Source organism: Myxocyprinus asiaticus, chromosome 38, assembly GCF_019703515.2.
Source record: "Myxocyprinus asiaticus isolate MX2 ecotype Aquarium Trade chromosome 38, UBuf_Myxa_2, whole genome shotgun sequence".
Classification (NCBI taxonomy): Eukaryota; Metazoa; Chordata; class Actinopteri; order Cypriniformes; family Catostomidae; genus Myxocyprinus; species Myxocyprinus asiaticus.
In genome coordinates, this window is record NC_059381.1 from 6824179 (window position 1) to 6848109 (window position 23931).

Sequence of the window (23931 nt, forward strand, 5' to 3'; positions counted from 1 at the left end):
CATAAACGTCTATGGACATGGATATTCAAAGATAATTTTTTACAACAAGGAAAAACTAGTGAAAGACACACAGATAGTAAGAATGCTAGGGCTCTTTTTCATTAGCGCTATTTTTAAGCACTTATCTTTTTTAGTGCTTCTTTAGAGCTTGTCTTATGCTGTGTTCCATTCAAAGTCTGATGTGAGATATTCCTACTTCATATCTTAGACTTCTGACCAGTAAAGCATTAATTTCCCTGACACACTGAATATTGTGTATAAAGCGACAAATTGTGATTTGCTCCTGCCAACCAAACTGCAGAGAATAAACAATGCTATACAGTGCTAGCATTTTTTTGCAGGTGTAAAATTATCAAAAGAAATGCTCACTTAGTGTTTTACATACATATGTCTGCAAACAAATCTGGTCTGTTTTGAGTCTTCGATCTTAATCCCTTAAAAGTTTATCATTAACTGCATATACACCGATCAGCCACAACATTAAAACCACATGCCTAATATTGTGTAGGTCCCTTCGTGCTGCCAACCAGCAAAAACAGCACCAACCTGTATCTCAGAATAGCATTCTGAGATGATGAATTTACCACAATTGTACAGAGCGGTGACCTGAGTTTCCGTAGACTTTGTCAGTTCGAACCAGTCTGGCCATTCTCTGTTGACCTCTCTCATCAACAAGGTGTTTCCATCTGCAGAATTGCCCCTGACTGGATGTTTTTGTGGTTTTTGGCACCATTCAGTGTAAATTCTAGAGACTGTTGTGTGTGAAAATCCCAGGAGATCAGAAGTTACAGAAATACTCAAACCAGCCCTTCTGGCATCAACAATCATCCATGCGATTATCTATTCAGTCAATCATGTGGCAGCAGTGCAGTGCAAAAAAATCAAGCAGATACGGGTCAGGAGCTTCAGTTAATGTTCACATCAACCATCAGAATGGGGAAAAAATGTGATCTCAATGATTTGGACCATGCCAGATAGGCTGGTTTGAGTTTTTCTGTAACTGCTGATCTCCTGGGATTTTCAGGCACAACAGTCTCTAGAATTTACTCAGAATAGTGCCAAAAACAAAAAAAAAAACATCCAGTGAGGGGCAGTTCTGTGGATGGAAATGCCTTTTTGATGAGAGAGGTCAACAGAGAATGGCCAGACTGGTTCGAACTAACAAAGTCTACGGTAACTCAGATAACCGATCTGTACAACTGTAGTGAGAAGAATAGCATCTCAGAATACTATTCTGAGATGTGGATAGGCGCTGTTTTGGTGGCACGATATTAGGCACGTGGTTTTAATGTTGTGGCTGATCGGTGTATCTTGTACTGCTATATTCAAGTGAAGTCATACATCCACATCTTGGCGGAATCTGAGTTATAGATTTCTACATGAGTTTCCAAGTTGGAAGTCCAAGTTCAGGAGGCATGTTATTGCTCTTTTCCAAGTAGGAAGTTGGAAATTCTGAGTTTCCAAGTTTAATGGAATACAGCATAAGAGCTGAGAGTGAGAGCTGAATGTTTGGAGTTACTGTAATCCAGGTATTGAAGTTGAGTGTTCTGAAATGAGAGCGTGAAAAAGGAAAATGCTAGAACATAGATATGTGAAGATTTAGAATTCCCCAGGCCGACTTTAAAGTAAGCTTCACCCCTATTTCCTAGGGATAATACCATGACAAAGCAGTTCGGGCATACTGTAGCAATGAGGTAAAGAATCACTTCAAGCCCAAGTTCAACTGTTTGGACTTGAGACAGTTGTTGGTTCAAGTCCAGAGGCATAGGTCTACATCCTTCACTCTTGTGTGAGCATATGGGTTCTATTGTATTTACCTAAAGGATGGAAAACAGAAATGGGAAGCCCTTATCCACTTTGAAAATTTGCAGTATCCGCCTTATTTAATGATTTCAAGTTTACCATTGAATATTTCTTCTTTCACTGATATTTCGCACCTTCAGGCTGCTGTAGTATTTTTGTATGTATGATGTAGCACTTGTGTCTCACTTTGGCTCCATAATACTTAATGGTCTCAGAAAGTTCCAGTGTCATTCCACAAAGTCACACAGAGATAATACTAGGGTCTATGCATCTGTTTGTGTGTTCATGTCAGATTAGACGCTCTTCAGGAGGTACTTTGAGCATACTGTCCATCTCCAGGCGTGCACCAGCAACTTCCTGTTGGCTTGGGGAATACATTCCTTCTGACTGCCGCTTCCTGCGTGCTGTCATCAACATAAACATTAGACCGATCGCCGCCAAGAGCACACAGCCACACACCAATGGAACTACAATTACCAGCCATGGTATACGATCTTTCTGAGCCTGTTTCTGCAAAGAGAGATATTCAAATTCAGTATTATTCCATTTTAAAGGTACTGTATAAAAGAGTGCATATTCAGACCAAACAGCAAACTTGAACCAGAATTGTCATTGTTATGAGTGATTATTTGTGTTTTTACATACATTTGTTTCGCAGAACTGGCCACTGAATCCTGCTGGACACAAACACTGAAACCGGTTCAGCCGATCCAGACACGATCCACCATTTAGACATGGACTAGATGCACACTCGTCAATTTCGCTCTCACATCTGAATGAAAACATGCAAACATGCACACACAGTCTTTTTATGTTCATTTTTCAGGTTCAATACAAGTCATGACGACATACCATAAACTCTGTTATCCTGCCAAAATGATGATTTAAACAACTCTATAGCTGAAAGAATACTCAAGTTTTAACAGAAGGATTAATGTAAGTGCTTTTATAAAATTATAAGCTTCACATTTCTGCCTTTAAACCTTCCAAAAATTGGCCCCATTCACTTCCATTTTAAGTGCCTCTCAGTAACCTTGATTTTTACTGTGTTTAAAGAAAAGGAGGGAAGAATCAAAATACATTTTTGAGATAATCAACATTATACCACAAATGCTGTCGACTGAGTTTAACTTGCATTGAACCCGGAATATTCCTTTGATGCCAAGTAGCTAATCTGGTGTAACAGCAATTTGTTGAGGTGAGAATTGTTCAGAGCACAGAGTTGCTGGATTTACCTTCTTCATGTTTAGTGCTAACAAATGAGAAATTCAAATTACAGACACATTAAATGTGTATGCTTTGCTAATATATGTGTCCGTTAGTATTAATCCCACCTCTCTCCTGTGAATCCTGGAGAGCAGGTACAGTTTGCCCCCCATTGAGTGTCACGACAAACGCCATCATTTTCACACTCTACGTCCAGCTCACACTTTAGAGGAGGGTAGTTAAACCTGATGCACAAGAACACAAATACATAAACCCCCAACACTTGGAAATAAAACAGTCCCAATCAGATTGGAATGGAATCTCAATGGTTCAGTGTTTTGTCATTGAAATCAGTGAGCACTCACTGGCAACGTGTTCCGCTGTACTTTGGTGGACAGTAACAGGTGTAGTCGTTAACTCCGTCCATGCAGGTTCCTCCGTTCTTACATTGTGACCTTTTGCAGTCGTCTACATTTTCTGAGCATGTCGGTCCAGTATAGCCTAGGTGACACATGCAGTCAAACCCATTCAACTTGTCCTTGCACTTGCCATGGACACAGGGTTCCGAAGCACACTCATCTGTTTCCTTCTCACAGGTGGCCCCTTCCCAGCCAGATGGGCACTGGCATCCAAACATATTGAAGAGATCTACACAAGTGCCACCATGCCTGCAGGGATGAGAGTGGCATACCGGAGCTCCAAAGCACCCTATGTGCACACGCTCGTCCTGTCGGCGCCAAAACCGTGATGTTTGTGGTGGTTTGACGTTGTCTACAAATGGAATGTTGACCCCGCCCACTCTCACAGTGCCTAAACATCCTGTATATATCTCTGCCAATGCCACCTCACTTGATCTGTCTTTAAGAAAATGCAGACTACCAGCTAGCAACGGGGCACTGCTGCCATCAATGATGCCGTCCACCAAAATGACCCACGGCGATGTATCGCGGTCTGGCTGGGCCATGGCAACCAGCAGGTGATGCCAGTTGCCATCGGCAATGTGTCTCTGCCCAGAGAAGATCACTGGTTCCATGTTCTCGTTATGAAGCTCCACCAAAATGCTTGAGTCCAACAGGCCAATCAGGAAAAGCTCAGCCCCTCTCCACGCGCGCAGTAGAACACCGTTTACCTGCCTCGTTCGCAGTTCCATAGTAACATTTTCAACTGGGGCAACTAGAGATCCTTTTGCACTGTAGTGAAGCGGAGTGTTGTCGAAAGTTGCATTAGCAATACCTGGAAAGAGAAAAAGTAATACAAATGCATTATTGCAATTTATGCAACTAGTTTTGTTAGCATTTGATGCATTTAATAGTGGATTGTCAACATTCAAACATGATTAATAATTCTAAATTTCATAATCTGCCTACAGGAGTTTCTAGTTAAAATCGAACATTCCGAAAATAAGGTTGTAACAATTTCCTAATTTTAAGAATTTATTCTCATTACTTTGCGACTTTATTTAATCTCATAATGCTATGATTCTCAAAATATGAGTAGTTTCATCTTGCAATGTTACAGATTTATTTGCAAAACTTTGACTTTATTCTTGTATTATTCTAAAAACATTATGACTTTATAATACCAAAACATTACGACTTTATTCTCATAATGTTAGAACTTTATTCTCGAAATCTTGTACTAAAACACTGTCGTACTAAAGTGATGAGAAAACTGTCAAAAGCACTTGATGTGCTGGAGTGACTTTGTTTTTAAAGAGTATGCATGTGTGTGAAAGCAACAATGAATCATATACATTTTATAAGTTGGTCTGCATGTGTGTATGTGACAGGTGTTTGGTAGAATCCCTGTTGAAAAAGCTGCAAAAACCAGACTAAAATTGTTGGATGGTCTTAGCTGATCTCCCAGCCTGGTCTGGCTGGCCAATTTGCTGGTTTTAGACGGATTTGGTTTCTGAAACCATCTGGCCCCACAAAAACTAGCTGAGCACCAGCTTAGCCAGATTGAGAGACCATATTAAACCAGAGTTAACCAGATAAGACCAAGAAGGTGCAAAAAACTCCTTAAATTAAGAATACCCTTAGTTATAATTGTAAGGGTATTGTGACTAAGGGTTTTCTTAACTTATGAGGTTTTTTGCAACTGAGCTGAACAAATCATCTTAGGCTGGTTTAAGATGTTTTAAGATGTTTTTAGAGCAGAGATAAAATTCAAATAAGCATACACTCAAAACCATCGAACAGATCCACGCAGCGCCCGCCATTCACACATGGGTCGCTCACACACCAAACTCTGGTTTCACACGTTTTTCCAGTGAAATCTCGTGTACAGGAACATGTAAAGTCATTCCATGTGACTGTACATTCACCACCATTCAAGCAGGGCTGCACCTGAAAACAAATAAAACCCTTTTACAGAAACTACACAGCCTTTTCTTATTATAATTATAAATATAAAATAGCCCCAAAATGTATTCGACACTTAAGACACACATAAAAATGTATGAATTTCATTGCAATACATATAGGTCCCTAACATTCTGCCTGATATCTCTTTTTGTGTTCAATGGAGGAAAGAAAGTCATATGAGTTTGGTACAATATGAGTGTGAGTATATGATGATAGAATGTTTATTTTTGGGTGTACTGTTCCTTTAAGTGTTAAAATAAATTTTTTGGGCCACTCTATATGGATTGAATGGAATGGATGTATTTGTGTGTGTCTACATACCTTGCATGTGTCATCACTGACACATCCAGGTCGTACATTTTCTGCATCACTGGAGATATAAACAGTCTCTCTAAGGGTTTCATTCCATGTTTCCCCATCCAGATACACATCATCTAGTCTCAGATCCTGCAAGCAGCCCTTAAAGTGACCCCCCCACTCAGTTACATCCTCTTCACCTGGGACCCCACCCACATACACCAGGTCTCCACCCAAAACTTCCAGTTCAGGCAGTGAGCCAAGTCCATAGCGCAACCCTCCGTGATTGAAGAACACCTGGCCTTCTTGTACGTCTACATGCAGCAGTAGTTTTTCTCCATTACAGACAAAAACTGGTGATGATAAAACAGGTGCCTCAGCCACAGAGGTCACATGCACTCGTCCCATTTTCAGGAAGATGGTAAAGTAAGGATCCTCCCCTTCTGTGCCCTGAAGCCCTGCCCTACGTAACTGAAGTAACATTCCACTCATCTTGAGTGATCGCAGGAAGAATGACACAGTGAAGTTCTTGCCGATATCAGACAGCAGCTCAAATGCAAGAAAGCTTGTGGAGTCCCTGTGACTGAATGTATATGAGGGGTACTCTGAGAGAAAAGGAAAAATAGAAAGAGAAAGTGAAATAAGGCATTACATATTTTATTTAGTATCGAGTTTGATGAAAATGGCCAATATATATTTATGTTGGGCTTACTCATTACAGTATCATAGGAGCAAGTCAACTGGTGACTGTGATTTTGCTAAGTCGCAAATGTTGCTGGATTAACAACATTGTTGGTCCTGGAATAACATTCATAACAACCAATCAGGTTTTAGGGTTAGGTTTAGGGTTTAGAGTAAGGGTCTATTCTTAAAAACCTAATATTTCTGTCAATTTTGAGGGGTAGGTTTAAGTTAGGGGTAGGCACAATGCTAATTCTTATAGATTTTTTTTTTGTCTCATAGCTTTTGTCTTTTTCTAAAATTGTCTTTTAATTTCAGTTCATATCTCACCATGTCATATCCATACATTTTTAGTCAATTTTGGACTAGGGTTAGGGGTTAGAGGTTATGGTTACGGCTAACCCTATCAACCTTTTTTAGTAACAGCTTTTGTCTTTTGATAAAATAGTTTTTTTTTTTTTTTATTGTTCACATCTCATCAAGTCTTATCCATTATTTTTCTAGTTAATTTTGGACTGAAATGACATATTAGGCAAATACTGGTGAAAATAACATTTAAGTTGATGATAATATGCAAAATTTCAAAAATGTGTTAAATTATAACAGACAAAACTAACCAAATATTTTAACTTTTAGTTAAGCATTTGATTTGTTTGACAAATTTCCATCAAACTAAACTGAGTAATCTATGACAAATTTTACAGATTATGAAGCATAATGTGAAGTAGGCTGTTTCATTCAACTTAAATACTTCACATTTATGCTTTCTATATAAATGTGACGAGGAGGAGGGCGTGGCCGGGCCGTGAGGGTGCGTGCCTGGTGCTGAATCAGCCGGGGACGAGAAAGAGAGAGAGATCGATCGATCGATCGATCCCCAATTTACTATGATTGGATTATTTGAATCAACTGTATTCATTTTAGATTTTCCTTCCTCTAAAAGCATTGTAAAAATATAGCAATTGTTTTTTTCTCATCATATTTTCGTCAACAGCAAAACTGTTTAATGTCTTGATGCATAAGTTTTCATCAGTAATTCCGTTGACAAGATAATCACTTGGTAGGGGTAGAGTTAGCACTAAGTTTCTTTCACAGGAATGTTGTTCCAGGACTATTAGTGTAAGTGTATGAGCATGTACATGCAGACCTTGGCTGCAGTCGTGCCCATGATGTGGTCTGTAGCAGTCACATTGGTAGCTCGTCCAGAGGTCGATGCAATGCCCATGTTGAGAACAGGGGTGTTGGTCCACCTGGCACCATTCTGTCTTCATACAGCCCACCTCTATACTCACTTCCTCATCACCCAGATCATGGGGCAGGACAGGATGACCATCCACCTGTAGGTCCTCCATACAGCCCAAAAAGCCATGGCCAGTCAAGGTAAACTCCAGATACTCCTCTGGTACTCCACCCACATATACCTTTGTAAGTCCTTCATGGTGCAGGAATGGTCCATGGTCATCTGGTAGCTTGTCTTCAGCTCTGCATGCTTGGTTGTCACATCCTGGACCTTTAACTTGTAGCACAAGCTTTTTAGCCTGTTCATCAATGCTCACAGTAGCCTCATGCCAATCCCCATCACTTACAAGGCCTGGCAATTGTTCCTCCAGTGATTCCCCAGTCCCTGACACTGCCCTGGTATGCAGCTCACCCCCAACAATCTCCAGGCACACAAAGAGTTCAGTACTTCCACGAAAGAACAGCAGCATATCAGGCAGTGTGGTGCGAAAGCGCAGACTGACCTTCAGGGTGCGCCAGTGTTCCGTGTCTCTCCTTCTGCGAAGTGGTGGCACTTCAAACAAGAAGAAACTTGGTGAGGAGAAAGAGAATGTGGTGGGTGTAGAGCAGACATCATCGTAGAAACCAGGTGGGCAAAGACAGGTGTGTCCATGTGCCTCTCTGTCAAACCGTGGCTGGCAGGTGGCGCCATTTTGGCATACGTGCTCAATGCAACCAAGCAGTTGCACGCTGCACTGGGGTCCACCCCAGGGCAGGAGTCCTTCTTTGGCTTCTGCACAGTGGCACTTGTATTTAGCAATTCCATCTTCACATACACCTCCGTTCAGGCAGGGGGCGCTCTCACACTCGTCTATATTGACCTCACACTCCAAACCTGAGAAAGAAAAACCAAAGTAAACATAACATACAAAGACTATGTACTAAATAGTAACTTACAACTAATTAAATACTGTGTGTAGTATATACTTTATAATGCATACTATTTTTTTTAAAAGAATATAAAACAGAAAGCATTATTTTATGAATCTAACCTGCGAACCCCTCCGCGCACAAACACATGTATCCATTTACCATGTCCTCACAGCTTCCTCCGTTGTGACACGGCTTAGACTCACACTCGTTTATGTCTACTGAACAGTTCTCTCCTGGGGAAAACAAATAAGCAAACAGTATGAAAAAGCCCTATTCAAAAACACACTCCAGCACCTATTCACTTTCAGATTTTGCATCCATTTTGCTAAGCACAGTTGAGCCAAGCCTCGTCTGAAACAGGAGAGAACATAGCTGAGAGATTTAGGTCATAACTATGATAAAATGTGGAAGTACTACTTTTTGCAGAGTAGCATGGTTGTGTTGTATTGTTTTACGTGTACAACTCTGTGTGTGTATGTTAGCGGTACCTGTATATCCTGGTTGGCACTGGCAGATGTAACCAGCGACTGTTGCATAGGTGAACTTCCAGTCTGTTACCCAGTGATCTGGATTTGACTTCTCAAAGCATTTGCCATCATTCTCACAGGGAGCATCAGCACATTCATCTATATCCAATTCACAGTTGTTGCCCTCAAAACCTACAAACACACATCAGGGTTATTATAGTTTTATATATTTAATTTTTATTTTATTTGAATTTTGATTTAATTTTTTATTTGTCCTTTCTATTTAGTTTTTTTTTTTCATTAGTTTTCACTTTATGACTGTTAGTCTTAGTTTTTTCAGTATTTCTTAGTTTCAGTTTAGTTTTAGTTTTTCATAATATTTATTTTATATTTTAGCTGTAGTATCTACTTCAGGGCTGCATTAACTAATATAACTGAATTATGTTTAACACTGTTTAATTTCTCAGGGCTGTCTAGTGTTCTTGCTATCTAGTGGAATTTTTCAAATTTTATAATATACTGTATATCAGAAACTAAAATACATTTTGATCATTTAGATTTTAATGTAGTTAGTTTTTTTAGCTTCTGTTTTCCAAATACATTGTTATATCAGTAACGAAAATTTTGGTAACACTTTACAATAAGGTTCCATTTGTTAACATTAGTTAACATGAACTAACAATGAACAATACTTTTACAGCATTTATTAATCCTGGTTAATGCTCATTTCTTCATATAGTAATACATTTTTTAAATCAAATGTAGCATATGTTAACATTAGTTAATGCACATTGAACTAATATGAACTAACAATGAACAATTGTATTTTTGTTAACAAGCATGAACAAAGATTAATAAATGCTGTAAAAAATATTGTTCATTGTTAGTTCATGACACCTAATGCATTAATTAATGTTAACGAATGGAACTTTATTGTAAAGTGTTACCAGCTTTTTTTATTTAGTCTTTGTTAACTATAATAACACATAATTGTATGCAAAGTTAGATTAAAAATGTAAATAAAGTGTGTATTATCTGGACAAAGGATACTCCTTAACAATTGCTACCTGGCCAACAGGTACAGCTGTAATGATTAATGCCCTCCAGACAAGTTGCTCCGTGTTGGCATGGATCTGATGCACATTCAGGAATATCCTCCTCACAGTGGTCTCCCATAAATCCAGTGCCTTCACACTGACACTCATAACTGCACACAAACAAACACATAGAATCAGACAGTATGGAAGCACTTTCCTTTAATATCTGTACTGCAATAATCATATTCTTAATGAATATTTTTGTCCTGTTTTCTAATAAAAATATCAAAAAATCCTTAAAACAAGATTAATTGACCTGAGAAGCAACACTGCACAAGATATTTAGATAGTTTTCAGTTAATGCAAGTCTCTCGACTATGAGTATTTTGTCTTAATGAACTAGCAATTTCTTCACTTGTATACTAAAATCAAGTTTAAAAAACTGATGGTGCAGAAAGACAAAATAAAAATATCTGCCATGAAAGTGAAAGGTGACTTATGTTTCGCTGAAGCAAGTCACACAGGCTGTGAACCACATGTTAATGGTAGAATGGTCATTTTTGAGGTAACTATCCCTTTAAGAAATCATTTTTGCAGAGAGAGTGTTCTTACCTGTCGATGAGATCATGGCAGACTCCTCCATTCTGGCATGGATCACTCTCACAATCATCGATATTGATCTCACAGTCGGGACCTTCAAATCCCTGAACACAGTCACAGGTGTACAGCCTAACTAGGTCGTGGCAAGAGGCCCCATTTTGACAGGGGTTTGACTCACATTCATCAATCTCCAGCTCACAGTTCACCCCTACAGAAATTCAGAGCACAATACGTGACTCATAAATCACATGCTAATTAACACACAGCCACTGAAACATTTTGTTATTTGCTGTTAAGTTGCCAAAGCAACTTTAATTAGGTTTACTACAGGGACAATCCAAGCAACAAGTTCCATTCAAGGGCACAAAGGCAGTGGCCAAACCACATTGGGGTTTGAACCTGCAACCTTTGGGTTACCAGGCCAGATCTTTAACCACTAAGCCACATCACCAAATATAGAACATAGTTCTCCAAATTATACCATAACAAAACAAACACAGATTAGGGACTATCAAGGAGCGTTCACACTGAAAATATTTTGCAGCAACAAAGAAATCAAAGTAATATATTTTCAATGAGACATGGCGATTACAGGTGAAAAGAGTTACAGTGACTGTTGACAATGCAACAGCTTTGAGCAGACTTCAACATTATGCAACTGAGCAGTGACTACCAATAAGAGTGAAGACTGTGAAGCTCACATGATCCACCTTCAAAAAAGTTGGACACTGCAGTTTATACACGCAAAACATTTTTTATTTTTTTTTTGATTTACACATTTCAAATTCATGGCAAAATTTCATTGAACTGAGTAATCTTTAATAAAATAAAATTAACAAAACCTAAATGTGAAATGTGAAAGTGTATATTTTATTTTATTTTACGTTTTCACCATCAAAATTTAGGTGGGATAATTAAAAAAAAGGTAAAAATCTTTAATTGTATTCGGAAAGCTGTTTTATAACGTATATTTTTTGGCAATTCTGTTTGGTGGTGCAGAAATTACACACTTCACACACACACAAAAATTTACCTGTATATCCCAGAAAGCATTCACAAATGTACCGGTCTTTCTCATTAATACAGGTCCCATTGTTCCAGCAAGGTCGGGATGCACACTCGTTGATGTCAATCTCACAGTTGTGTCCTTGGTATCCCGGTACACAGAAGCAGTGATACATGTTGGCCCCGTCCAGACAAATGGCGCCGTTCTGACAGGGGTGTGACGCACACTCATCCAGATCTTCTTCGCAGATCTCACCACTAAAACCACTTGAACAAGTACACTCAAATCCATCCACTACCCGCTTGCAGGTGCCGTTGTTGAGGCAGGGATCATCGATGCAGTCTGTGATTTGATGACTGCAGTCCTCTCCTCCAAAACCAGGTGGGCACAGGCACCTGTAGCCATTAAGTTCATCCACACACTCGGAGAGCGCACCTACACATGGTCCACTTTCACACTCGTTTACGTCCCCTGGGCAGGTGTGGTGCTCAGTGCCCAGTTCGCTCACACACCCTTCACATTTAACAAACACACATGCATCATATAGCTCTTCGCAGTCCTTCCCCATGTACCGAACACCCTCCCTTGAACACAGACACACATAGCCGTCCATCGTATCCACACAAGTCGCCCCATTTTGGCAAGGAGATGATGCACACAATTCAGATGATCCTGAACAGAATATACCTGCAGAAAGAGAGATGGGAGAGATTCAGTATTGTGTCTCTTAGTGATGCTTTTCTCTAACCGGACACACAATATTAATTACAATGACTAAAATTTCATTTTCAGTGTCATTATTATGATTTCATTATTAGTGCTGTTTACTAAGGCAAGCATCCCTATTACTATTACTCATACTTAACGTTAGGGATTTTAACTAATCCCTAACCCTAAGTATTTGGTTCTTAACTCTTCCTGCACCATATGTGCTACGTACGTGAATGCTACTTCAAATCCTGCAGCTTGTTGAGAAAAATGCGCTATTACCTTTCCAAGTGATCAGAATTACCATAATACCATAAAAATTACCATAGATTTACATTGAAGTAGGAACCCGAGCCATTAGATTAGAATATCATCGAGACTTAGGAGTTGGCATTTTTCATTTAGGTTGGTAAGCAGCCCCTTACCAATGCCTTAGCAACCACCCAGAATACCCTAGCAACCGCATAGGAATGTGACTCAGAACACTTTAGGAATGCTCTGGGAACCACACCCAACACCCTATTAGCATGCTGGCAAGTTTTGCACAGGAAAGCACAACTCATTTTCGTCAGTAAATTTAAAATAAGATTTGTTTTAAAACTTGTCTTTACCGACAAAATGAAAGAGGGGCACAGGATCAGAAACAAATGTAAGGCATATTTCGGTGTAGTGTTTATCCTTTCCCATCAATAAACACACACACATAGGCCTACAAATACATTACTGGCTATGAGTGTAAGACTAAAATCGGTTAATAACAGACTGTTGACCCTCAGCCTTAATCCTAGGAGAGACAGACTGACGCAGAGGAATAAAGAGAGAGAATCTCTTCAAAGTCAGCCTTACAAAAACAGGCCCATCTGTGATTATAACGAGCCTCTAAAAAGGATTTGCAAAACTATCATTTTTCATAATCGACTAGTCGGTCGGTTGTTTGAATGCCTAGTCTGTTTTAAGGGTAATGTATAATTAGGCTCTGTTATGTTCACGTGACCCCAATCAGACGTGTTTCAAAGGGATATACAGACGCTAAGAGTAGCACTTCAACATGGTAATGAATGGATATTCAACATATAAATAGGTTAATACATAAAATTATATTGCACAAAACTATCAAAGTAAGAAAAGTAAGAAATAAGAAAGGCTCCAATACAGAGTGGCACAAAACCGCTTCAACGCATCCTTAACGTAGAATGATGCGCTTCAATATACTCAGAGTGCTTAAGGGCGCTGCTCATTCAGAAGTGCAGAACTGCAAGATAATATTGCGGGTACATATTTAGTTCACAACATCAAGCAGTTTAAAACTTTTTTACTGCAACTATTTATTTAAGCAGTGTCAGACAGAATCAACAAAAGACTTTAATCTTTCTACATCATATGGTAACATTACTCACAGTAGAGTATTTAACATCTGACAGTGATTGGCTTGAAATGTATTGCTGATATCGTTGAGCTTCGTCAGTTGATTGCTCTAACAGCAGCACATAAAATGACTAAACCTAAAGCAATAAAGAGACTAACCGTCTTGCAGAGAGTTTTACCATGTTATTCACTGTTAAGCACAGCAAGCTATCATCATGCAAAAATGCTTTCCAAGAAGTTGCATCTCTTAATTAATTTGAGAAATGCATCTCCCTTTAAAGCCACCACCAGTAAAAATATTAATGTCAGTAGTGAAAACCACTAATTGACTAGTCTGTTCATGAATGTCTTAACCTAACATGCTTGAGTTTGTTGATATTTTTTGAGTGAACTGCATATTTTGGTTATACATCTGCGTGTGTATCGTTTTGTGAACAGAATGAGACACAGCACAGTCATGGGGATTTTCTGGTACAAACAGACCAATCGTAGTAGAGCTCTTTGAGTCATTTCAAATTCCTCTTATCTGCCTGACCTCGACCCCCTACCCCCACTGTACGTCCAACTCGGATCCATTAGAGTGGCCCACACATCCTTAACCCACGTGGGGCCCCTTGTCTCCATAAACTACACACCCCCACCTTCTCTTCTCCACTTTGCTGCCCTGGCCCCTTTGATCACGCCTTTATCCCAAATATTCATACAGGCGGAAGATATTAATGAATGAGCATAAGGAATGAGGTGTTGTGCGAGTGTGTGTGTGTGTGTGTCTGTCCATGTGTATGCAGTTGTTCAGGGATGTGTGTGAGTGTAGAAGGGCAACGTAGCAGAAACGGAGCAGCGTTTTGTTAAAATGCGATAGAGCAATGGGTGAAGCATTGATGGCGTGTGTGTAGTTCACAGCCTACTTCTCTTAGCTCTCCAAACAGCATCAGTACAAAAAATGATTATTTGCATGTACAAAAAAATTAAATGCTAAAAGTTTAGGGTTTGAGTTTGTCTATCATTATTATAACTAGATGTTTACATTTTCTGAAGAAATTTTGAGTGGTGGTCATGATGCAGTGTTGTGGGTGGTTGCCAAGCTGTTGCCATGTAGTTGCTAGGGTGTTCTGTTTAACTGCTTACTAGCCAAAATTCAAAAGAGCCCAACCCCAAGTCTCTATAATATTCTGGTCCCTAGATATGACTCGAGTCCCTCCTTTAATGTAAGTCTATGGGATTTGTTTGCCTGTTTTAAATCATAAGTCCAGTCAAAGTAATAGCACACATATCCTCATCAAGCCTCACGATCTGAGGCATCATTCATGTATGCACCACAAACAGACAAGCTACATGCCAAGTGTAATGTTTAGCAATAATAATAGTGATGCTTGCCTTAACAAGCACCATTAATAAGCTTAATATTGAGTACAACAGAAGTCAATGGGAGGTCCCCACAATGATATAAAAACAAATGTGTGTGTGTGTGTGTTTGCGAGAGAGAGAGAGAGAGAGAGAGAGAGAGAGCAATCAGAGAAGGTTAATAGATTCAAATAGCTTTATTGGCATGGTAGGAAAAAAAGGAGCTTTACACTGCCAAAGTAGATTTAATATCTGATTGCTGTTCCTCAAATAGCTTTAGTTTAATCTTTTTACACCTGATTACCTGAGAAAGAGACACACACACATGGAGGGACACTCTGAGCAGTAAACATGTGCAAGATCCCAAGACTTAAGACCATGGGAGAGCACTGAATCTGAACACACACATGAATAGTTAACATGAAATCTCAAGCAGTTTCAGCAGCTTGTGGTGTCACATCCTATACTGTCACCTTCTAAATTGAAAAATACGAATGGGAATGTTTGAACATTTAACGTTTTCGCTATCCGACTGATATTGATTCAAAACGGGACGTATCATTTTCATCTTTAAATACGGGACAGGTGGCAACCTTAATGACATTTAATCTGATTTTAAACAAACATTTTAAACATTTTCATGAATCTTCTATAATTATTACACATGCAGATTTAATGTCCTGCTTATACTAATTGAGAGACCTCATGGAATATTTGTACTTTTACTGCACACCGCAGGAACATTTAAAGGTATAGTTATGTAGAGCCCTACTAAATCTATTAGTAGTCTATTCATTGTTCTTCCATAACTTTAAAGGTTTTAATCTTTACAATTTTTTGTAATTTGGGTATACAAAATTATTTTTCACTAATGCGTTTTGTAACACTGTCTAAAAGGGTTAAAAAAAAAAAAAAGGTGTTTGTTGTTTATTTTTGGTTTGTAATTTTATATTTGTCATTTTATGTTTAAAAGTTTAAAATTTATGTGGAAGTGGTAGAAATAATAGGAAGGTGTATTTTAGGAGATACCTTTAAATTGTTTAGAAATGAAGTGTTTATAATCTGACCCCTAGAGTTCAAGGGGCGGGGTCACGAGAGAAAAAAGAGGAGATTTTTCTAGAGAGTTCGGGAGTGCAAGAAGCAAGAGAAAAGGGTACGCACATGTAGTGTCTAAAGACTGAGAAAAAGTAAAGGATTTGATTTGAAAGTAGAAACATTGAACAGTTTAAAGACTGTTGATGGGAGGAACTGAGTGTCGACAAGACGCTGAGCTCAAAAATTATAGTTTATATTCAACAGTTGCGTGAACCTAAAGTGTGTGCGTGCGCAACGCTCCAAGAGAGTGTCGCAGTTTATCTTGTTTTTTTTTTGTTTCATCTGTGAAAGTATTCGGAAGAGAGACAATACCCGTGTTTTATTTTACATTAAAGTGTTAAGAAATGGTTGAAGTGTTCGGAGCTCAAGGGATGACTGAGTGAATGTGGAGCGATTTATTAGGAGAGACCGACATGCTTTCATGGCCTGTGCTGATCGGGCCTATCTACAAGATGGAGGATTTGCCTGGACATGTCATCCGATTCATCTTTGGAAGAGATGGTTTGTGTTGGATGCATGGACGACTGGATCTGCTGATCATTTCATTGGTGCATCTTCAAATCTGGTACTGTGTTGTTTTTGGAATCGCTTTCTTGTGGGATCTTGTGAGTAATCCTAACTCTTCGCTAACACATTAATTTGAGCTCTTACCTTGCGCGCCTACAAGAGACATAAATCCCAGCTGGGTAATTTTCTTTTTTTTATTTTTTTGTTTGGGAATGTATTTTATTTTGAGTATAATGTGAATCTGAATGTTTCATATTTAGTGTGAAATTTGTATTCCATGTGATCACTCATTTGAATTTATTTATTTTTAAAGTTCTTTTGTTTCATATGTGTTGATTTCAATTAACAGTGTTATTAGTTGCTTCAGTTTCAAAGGGAAATAAGAGGAAAAAAAGTCAAAAGAATAAATAGTGTTGTAGTATTTTAATCTCCTGTGATCTTTCTGCAGAGAAAGGGGGAGGTTGAAGGGGATATCTGAGTAAATTTGGTTGAGATTGGGGTTTACACGATGTAATGTGGGCACAGTGGTTCATCTACGAAGTTATTTCCAAATTTAACATTAGATATTAAACAGTAAAAATCTGAAGGTCCTGGGTTGTATTTAATTATTAGACATTACTTGGTTAATAAATACTCTTTATGACTAAAGTAAATTTAGATGTGCCTCTCACCCGTAGTTTTTTTTTTAGTTTGAATTTCCCCTAGACATACTTGTATTTTGAGCCAGTGCATTGGTGAGAGGGCTACATTTGTGGGGGCTCGTCCGGGATTATCTTTCAGACTGTTCCCCCTCCCCCCTTTCTTTCTAGAAACTGAATTTACTGTCTTCTTTGATAATTTGGAGTGATTTATGTGCAAACTGTGAATTTTTTTTAGAATTCTATTGACAAAGTGTACAAGGGCGTTAAGGCTTAACAGCTATTATCTCTATTTACAGACACATTGTTTAAAGACACAGATGAGAAATATGGATGTAAGTGAGGTCATTGCTTGGTGTAGTGAGAAGAATGTTGCATTTGAGAATGCAATTATCTTAAGTAATGTACCTTCAGACTGTGAAGACAGGATTGTATACCATGTGCTTGATTCCATTTTAGGCATGAGTAGGTGCAAAGTGCGTGGCCGTCGTTCTGATATGACTAAACAGCAGCAGTTTGTCTTAATTGAAACAGTTAGCAAGGTTTCTGAAATGTCTATTCCTGCTGAAATTGGAGGGCCTGATGTAGGTACATGGTACACACAAGTTGTAAGTGTTACTACTCGAACACCTGAGCAAAACAGCGGTGATGAGTTTCATTCAAAACTGTTTTCTTTCTTGGAGAAAGAGGGAAAATCTCTAGCTGACGTCCCAAGCATGGTTTCCCCTGCACCCACTCTTAATACTGAGCTTGTTGATGCTATTACCTCTCTTGTCCAGAAGTGTAATGCTGTTTCACCTGCTGAGGGGTCCAGCTATAGAAAGCTACGTACCTTCTCCGGGTTGACACCCACACCCAACGGTGAGGATGAGTATGAGGTTTGGGCTGAACAGACTACACACATTCTTGAAGAGTGGCAGTGTCCTGATAACGTTAAGAAACAAAGACTTGTTGAATGTCTTAGGGGTCCGGCAGCAGACATTGTTAGATTTGAAAAAACTGGGAATCCACTAGCAACTTCCAGTGATTATCTCAGTGCACTTGAGTCAGCATTTGGCACCACAGAAAATGCTGCTGATCTGATGTTAAAGTTTCGGAGTACTTTTCAGAATGAGGGAGAAAAGCTCTCAACATACATACTGAGACTAGACAAGTTGTTACACAGTATTTTGCACAAAAGAGGCATTGATCTCTCTGAAATGAACCAGTTTCGTATGCAGCAGATAATCAGAGGAGCCCTTCCTAGTGACATGGTAGCTCTTCGCTTGAGGATGACACACAAATTGTGTGACCCACCATCCTTCAATGAACTTTTGAAAGAGGTTAGGGAAGAAGAGAACATGATGCACAGTCGAAACTCAGTCCAGCCTAGGGTAGCTGTGTCTGCTGTGTCTTCCACAAAGAGCGAGGCATCTGTTAAAACTAATCCTGCTGATTCAGAAATTGAGAAATTGAAAAAAGAGATTAGAGGGTTGAAGAGTGAGGTGTCACGCTTATCAATTGCAGCAAGTGAAACTGTGACTCAGGACATTCCTGCAATGCATAGCCTAACTACATCTACAGAGAGGAGAACACCAAACAGAGCACATGTGGGTAACTCAAACATCTTCTGCTATAAGTGTGGTGAAGATGGGCACTTACAACGTGACTGTGTTAATGAGGAAAATTTGAGGAAATTAAATCAGCGACTCATCAGATTGAAACGGCCGACGGGAAACTTCCCCGGGGCTCAGTAGAGGAACGGCCTGAAGCTCCGGGTAAGACACGTTCCACAAAGTGCAAGAGAGTGAAAGCAGAGCAAGTTGTTCTCCCAGGCGGGTTAGTTGGACCCAGCTCTATCCTTCCTATTCAGATAGAAGGCATTTATGCGAAAGCTTTGCTCGATAGTGGGTCGCAAGTTACTCTGCTGTACAGATCCTTTTATGATAAGTATCTGAAGCATCTGCCATTGACACCAATTGAAAATTTGGAAATATGGGGCCTAAGTTCTCAACAGTACCCATATGATGGCTGTTTGTCTCTGAGGCTTGAGTTTCTGGGATCTGTAGCTGGAGTGGCAGAGACCATCGAAGCACTTGTGTTGGTTTGTCCTGACCCCATTGTAAAAGGAGCCATTGATATTCTGGTGGGAACAAACACATCCGTGGTGAAGAAGCTGGTAGAAGTTTGCCAGGAGAAGATGGGAAATGATTTTCTGCATACCATGACTGTTCATCCTGAGATTAGAATTGCCTATGAACGGGTTATTGCTGTTAGCAAGTGTGATGTCGACGACAGTAGAGGCACCGTCTGGTTTCCTCGCCTTAAGCCGTTGAAGTTGACTCCAGGAGAGAGTGTGAGGGTCTCTGGAATCCTGAAGTACCCCGTTACCTCGTCTGCTAAAACCCTGTTAGTAGATCAGCCTGAAGAGTCCCGGTTTCCTGAGGAACTGCTAGTGAGAGCTGAGGTGCAGTCTGCTTCTGTTGTCCAGTCCAAGAGAATTGGAGTCACTATTAGGAATGTCTCTTCTCGCCCAGTGATAATTAAGAGAGGAATGCCTATTGCCCATGTGTTTCCTGTTGATATTGTGCCTACCATTTCTAAACCCAGAGAGAGTAGGGGCCAAACCAAACTGTCCCCGGATTCATTTGACTTTGGTGATTCTTCTGTGTCTAAAGAATGGAAACAGCGGTTGGCCAAAAAGATGTTGGAGCGAAAGGATGTTTTCTCCTGTGATGAATTCGATGTGGGATGTTCAAAGAGTACTCAACACCACATCAGACTGACAGAGGATAAGCCTTTTCGTGAGAGGTCCCGACGGCTTCCACCGGCCGACATTGAGGATGTTAGGCAGCATTTGGAGAAGCTGAAGGAGGCTGGTATTATTGCTGAGTCCAGAAGTCCCTACGCTTCACCGATTGTCGTAGTCCGGAAAAAGAACGGACAGATAAGGATGTGTGTAGACTACAGAACGTTGAACCGTCGCACAATCCCTGACCAATACACCGTTCCCCGCATTGAAGATGCTCTGGCCTGCTTAAATGGAAGCCAGTGGTTCAGTGTATTGGACCTTAGGAGTGGATATTATCAGATTCCCCTGAGTGAAGAAGACCAAGAAAAGACAGCTTTCATCTGCCCAATGGGGTTTTACCAATTCCAGCGGATGCCACAAGGGATTTGTGGAGCTCCCTCGACCTTCCAGCGAGTGATGGAAAAGACGGTGGGAGATATGAACCTGTTGGAAGTGTTGGTCTACTTGGATGACCTCATTATATTCGGACGGACTTTGGAGGAGCATGAGGAGAGGCTGCTCAAGGTGCTGGACCGCTTGCAGAGTGAAGGGTTGAAGTTGTCGCTGGACAAGTGCACCTTTTGTCAGACTTCTGTCAGCTATGTTGGGCATATTGTGTCTCAAGATGGTGTCTCAACTGATCCCTCCAAAATTGAAGCTGTCAAATCTTGGCCCAGACCTCAGAACGTGACAGAGCTACGCTCGTTTTTAGGTTTCTGTGGGTATTATAGGCGTTTTGTAAAAGACTACTCTAAAGTGTCTTATCCCTTGAATCAGCTGTTGCAGGGTTGTCTTCCAAATAAAAGTCTGAAAAAGAACAGAGCAGAACATAACCTAGAAAAGGTGTGTTATAAAGCATCAGATCCATTTGGTAATAGATGGAGTGTTAGTTGTGAAGCTGCTTTCAGAGAGTTGAAAGAAAGGCTTACTCAGGCTCCTGTGTTGGCCTTTGCAGACCCCCAGCTACCGTATGTGTTGCATGTTGATGCCTGTTGTGAAGGGCTGGGTGGGGTGTTGTACCAAGACCAAGGGCAGGGGTTGCGTCCTGTAGCATTTGTCAGCAGAAGTTTGACACCTTCTGAAAAGAATTACCCAGTCCATAAACTTGAGTTTTTGGCATTAAAGTGGGCAGTCGTTGATAAGTTACATGATTACTTGTACGGAGCTAAGTTTGAGGTGCAGACAGACAACAACCCGCTAACTTATGTTCTAACCACAGCAAAATTAGATGCTGCAGGGCATAGGTGGTTGGCGGCTTTATCTGCCTATGATTTCAGCCTTAAGTACAGGCCTGGTAAACAGAACATAGATGCTGATGCTTTGTCCCGTCGACCTCACCAGAGAGTGGAGGATGAGAAGGGTTGGACAAATATTTCGTCTTCCGGTGTGAGATCCCTGTGTAAGCTGCCAGAGCTTGAAAAGTCATGTGGTGTTTTGAGCTGTAATGGAGTTGTCACCTCTTTAGGGGGGTCCCCAGTATCAGTCCCCACAGCTTACTGCAATTTAGCCACATTAGACACTAACCTTATTCCTAAACTGAGTTCTTTTGATCTGTCTCTCTCTCAGCAGAAAGATCCTTGTTTTGGTGAGATATGGAGAGCACTGAAAGTAGGAGATTCAAACAAGGTGAACAGGAAAGTTCATAAAGACCTTCCCGTGGTTATGAGGGAGTGGGAGAGGTTAGGAATGGAAGGTGGTGTGATGTTCCGTCGCTCTCAGGCAGCAAACAAGGCAAGACTAAAACAGTTGTGTTTACCTCAGAAATTTCATGATGCAGTTCTCAAGTCACTGCATGATGATTCTGGCCACTTAGGTTTTGACAAGACCTATGGGTTTGTAAGAGAGCGCTTTTATTGGCCACGAATGAAGACAGATGTGGAACAGTACTGTCAGACTTGTGCTCGGTGTGTTCAGAGGAGGACATTACCAAAAAGAGTTGCACCTTTGTCACACTTGTCTAGCACAGGACCTATGGACCTGCTATGTATGGATTTTCTATCCATTGAGCCTGATTCCAGTAACATCTGCAATGTTCTAGTCATCACTGACCATTACACCAGATATGCGCAAGCTTTCCCCACCAAAGACCAGAAGGCATCAACTGTAGCTAAGGTACTGTGGGAGAAGTATTTCATTCACTATGGACTGCCGAAACGCATTCACTCGGATCAAGGAAGAGATTTTGAGAGTCGACTCATCTTTGAGTTGTTGGACATCTTGGGGGTGGAGAAATCCAGAACAACCCCATATCACCCTCAGGGTGATCCACAACCAGAACGATTTAATCGGACGCTGTTGGACATGTTGGGGACTTTAGACCCAAAACAGAAGCAGCATTGGAGTCGACATATTGGACATCTTGTTCACGTGTATAACTGCAGTCAGAATGAAGCCACGAGTTTTTCTCCTTACTTCCTAATGTTTGGAAGGGAAGCCAGATTGCCCATTGATCTGAGTTTTGGTGTGTCAAGTGATGGTACCTCCACTAAGTCTTACCAGCGATTTGTCAAGAACATGCAAAGAGAATTGAAAGTTGCATATGAGTTGGCTGAAGCTACTGCTAGAAAGAAGAATGAAGGAAACAAGAGGAGGTACGATCAGAGACTTCATTACTCGCATCTTGTTCCTGGTGATAGAGTTCTAATCCGAAATTTGGGACTGCAAGGAAAGAATAAATTGGCTGACCGGTGGAATTCTGTGCCATACATTGTTCAGAGCCAAATGCCAAACCTACCTGTATTTCGTTTAAAGCCAGAAGATGGTAGGGGACCTGTTAAGATTCTTCATCGGAATCATATTCTTCCTGTTGGACAGAATTTGAGGCAGCGGCATATCGTAGACATTGTTCCAAAACCTAGAAAGAGAGTTCTGAGGAATAGGAAGAATGCTGAACAGAATCCGAGTACAGAACAGGAAGTTGAGAATGCACCTGTAGAACAGGAAGCAGAAACCAGAGTTAACCAGAATTTCGATGAGAGTTCAGAAAGTTCTAATAGTGATGATGAAATGTATGGAACTTGGTTTCATGTTCCTGAAGAACTCTTTCTGACTCCAGAGAGTGGAGAACTCGCTCAAAATAATGAAGAGGTTTCTGATGATGCTGTTCAGGAGAATGTTGAGCAGAATGTTCATGATAACATTGAGCAATCTAAAGAAAGAGTTGAGACAAATGAATCTGTAGAGTCTGTTTCAAGACTGCTATCAGAAATTGACTCTGACAACTTGCAAAATGTGAGCAGAGTGTCAAAGATATGTGATGATGTTGCAAGTGAGGTGCAAGACCTCTCAAACGTGAATGAGACTGGTGTAAATCAAGGTATCTCTGCTGAGATGATGGAAAATTGTAGAAGGTCTCAAAGAGAAAGAACTGTGCCTAAGAGGTTTACTTATGATACTATTGGGGAGCCAAAATTTGTGCCTGTCATTGCTCAAACTAAAGTTGTAAGTCCTGTTAGATACTGTTCTACAGTGTTTTTACGGATGAATGTGCCTTCAAAAAGGTTAGGTACCTGTTCAGTTAACTTACCTATCAGACATTAATTTGAGTGATTAATTCAAGTCTTGACATGGGTCTATCGTGATATTATCTTGTTCATTTATTTGAAAAGTGTATATGTGTCTATATATGTGCAAAGAGCTAAGATAACGAAATGAATGTTAAAAAAAAAAGGGTACTGAAGGTACTGTATTGTGTTTCACTCATGGGAAATGTAAATTGTGTGATACTATGTTTTCCCTCGTTATGAGGACATAACGATTTTTGGTGGGGGGAGAATGTAGAGCCCTACTAAATCTATTAGTAGTCTATTCATTGTTCTTCCATAACTTTAAAGGTTTTAATCTTTACAATTTTTTGTAATTTGGGTATACAAAATTATTTTTCACTAATG

The 23931-nt window shown here is 40.1% G+C and overlaps 1 protein-coding gene across 1 annotated transcript; it reads right to left on the reverse strand.

Annotated features, from left to right (window-relative positions):
- Positions 1 to 1263: 1263 nt before the first annotated feature.
- Positions 1264 to 14989, reverse strand: crb2a (crumbs cell polarity complex component 2a). Its single transcript, XM_051676955.1, has 14 exons — positions 14978 to 14989; positions 12882 to 12927; positions 11642 to 12301; positions 10621 to 10816; positions 10039 to 10178; positions 8993 to 9163; positions 8624 to 8737; positions 7501 to 8466; positions 5697 to 6277; positions 5192 to 5357; positions 3375 to 4242; positions 3138 to 3254; positions 2449 to 2575; positions 1264 to 2313 (listed from the first exon to the last, which is right to left on the reverse strand). The coding sequence occupies exons 1-14, from the start codon at positions 14987 to 14989 to the stop codon at positions 2092 to 2094; spliced, it is 4386 nt and encodes a 1461-aa protein (XP_051532915.1). The 3' UTR covers positions 1264 to 2091.
- Between the last annotated feature and the right edge of the window lie 8942 nt (positions 14990 to 23931).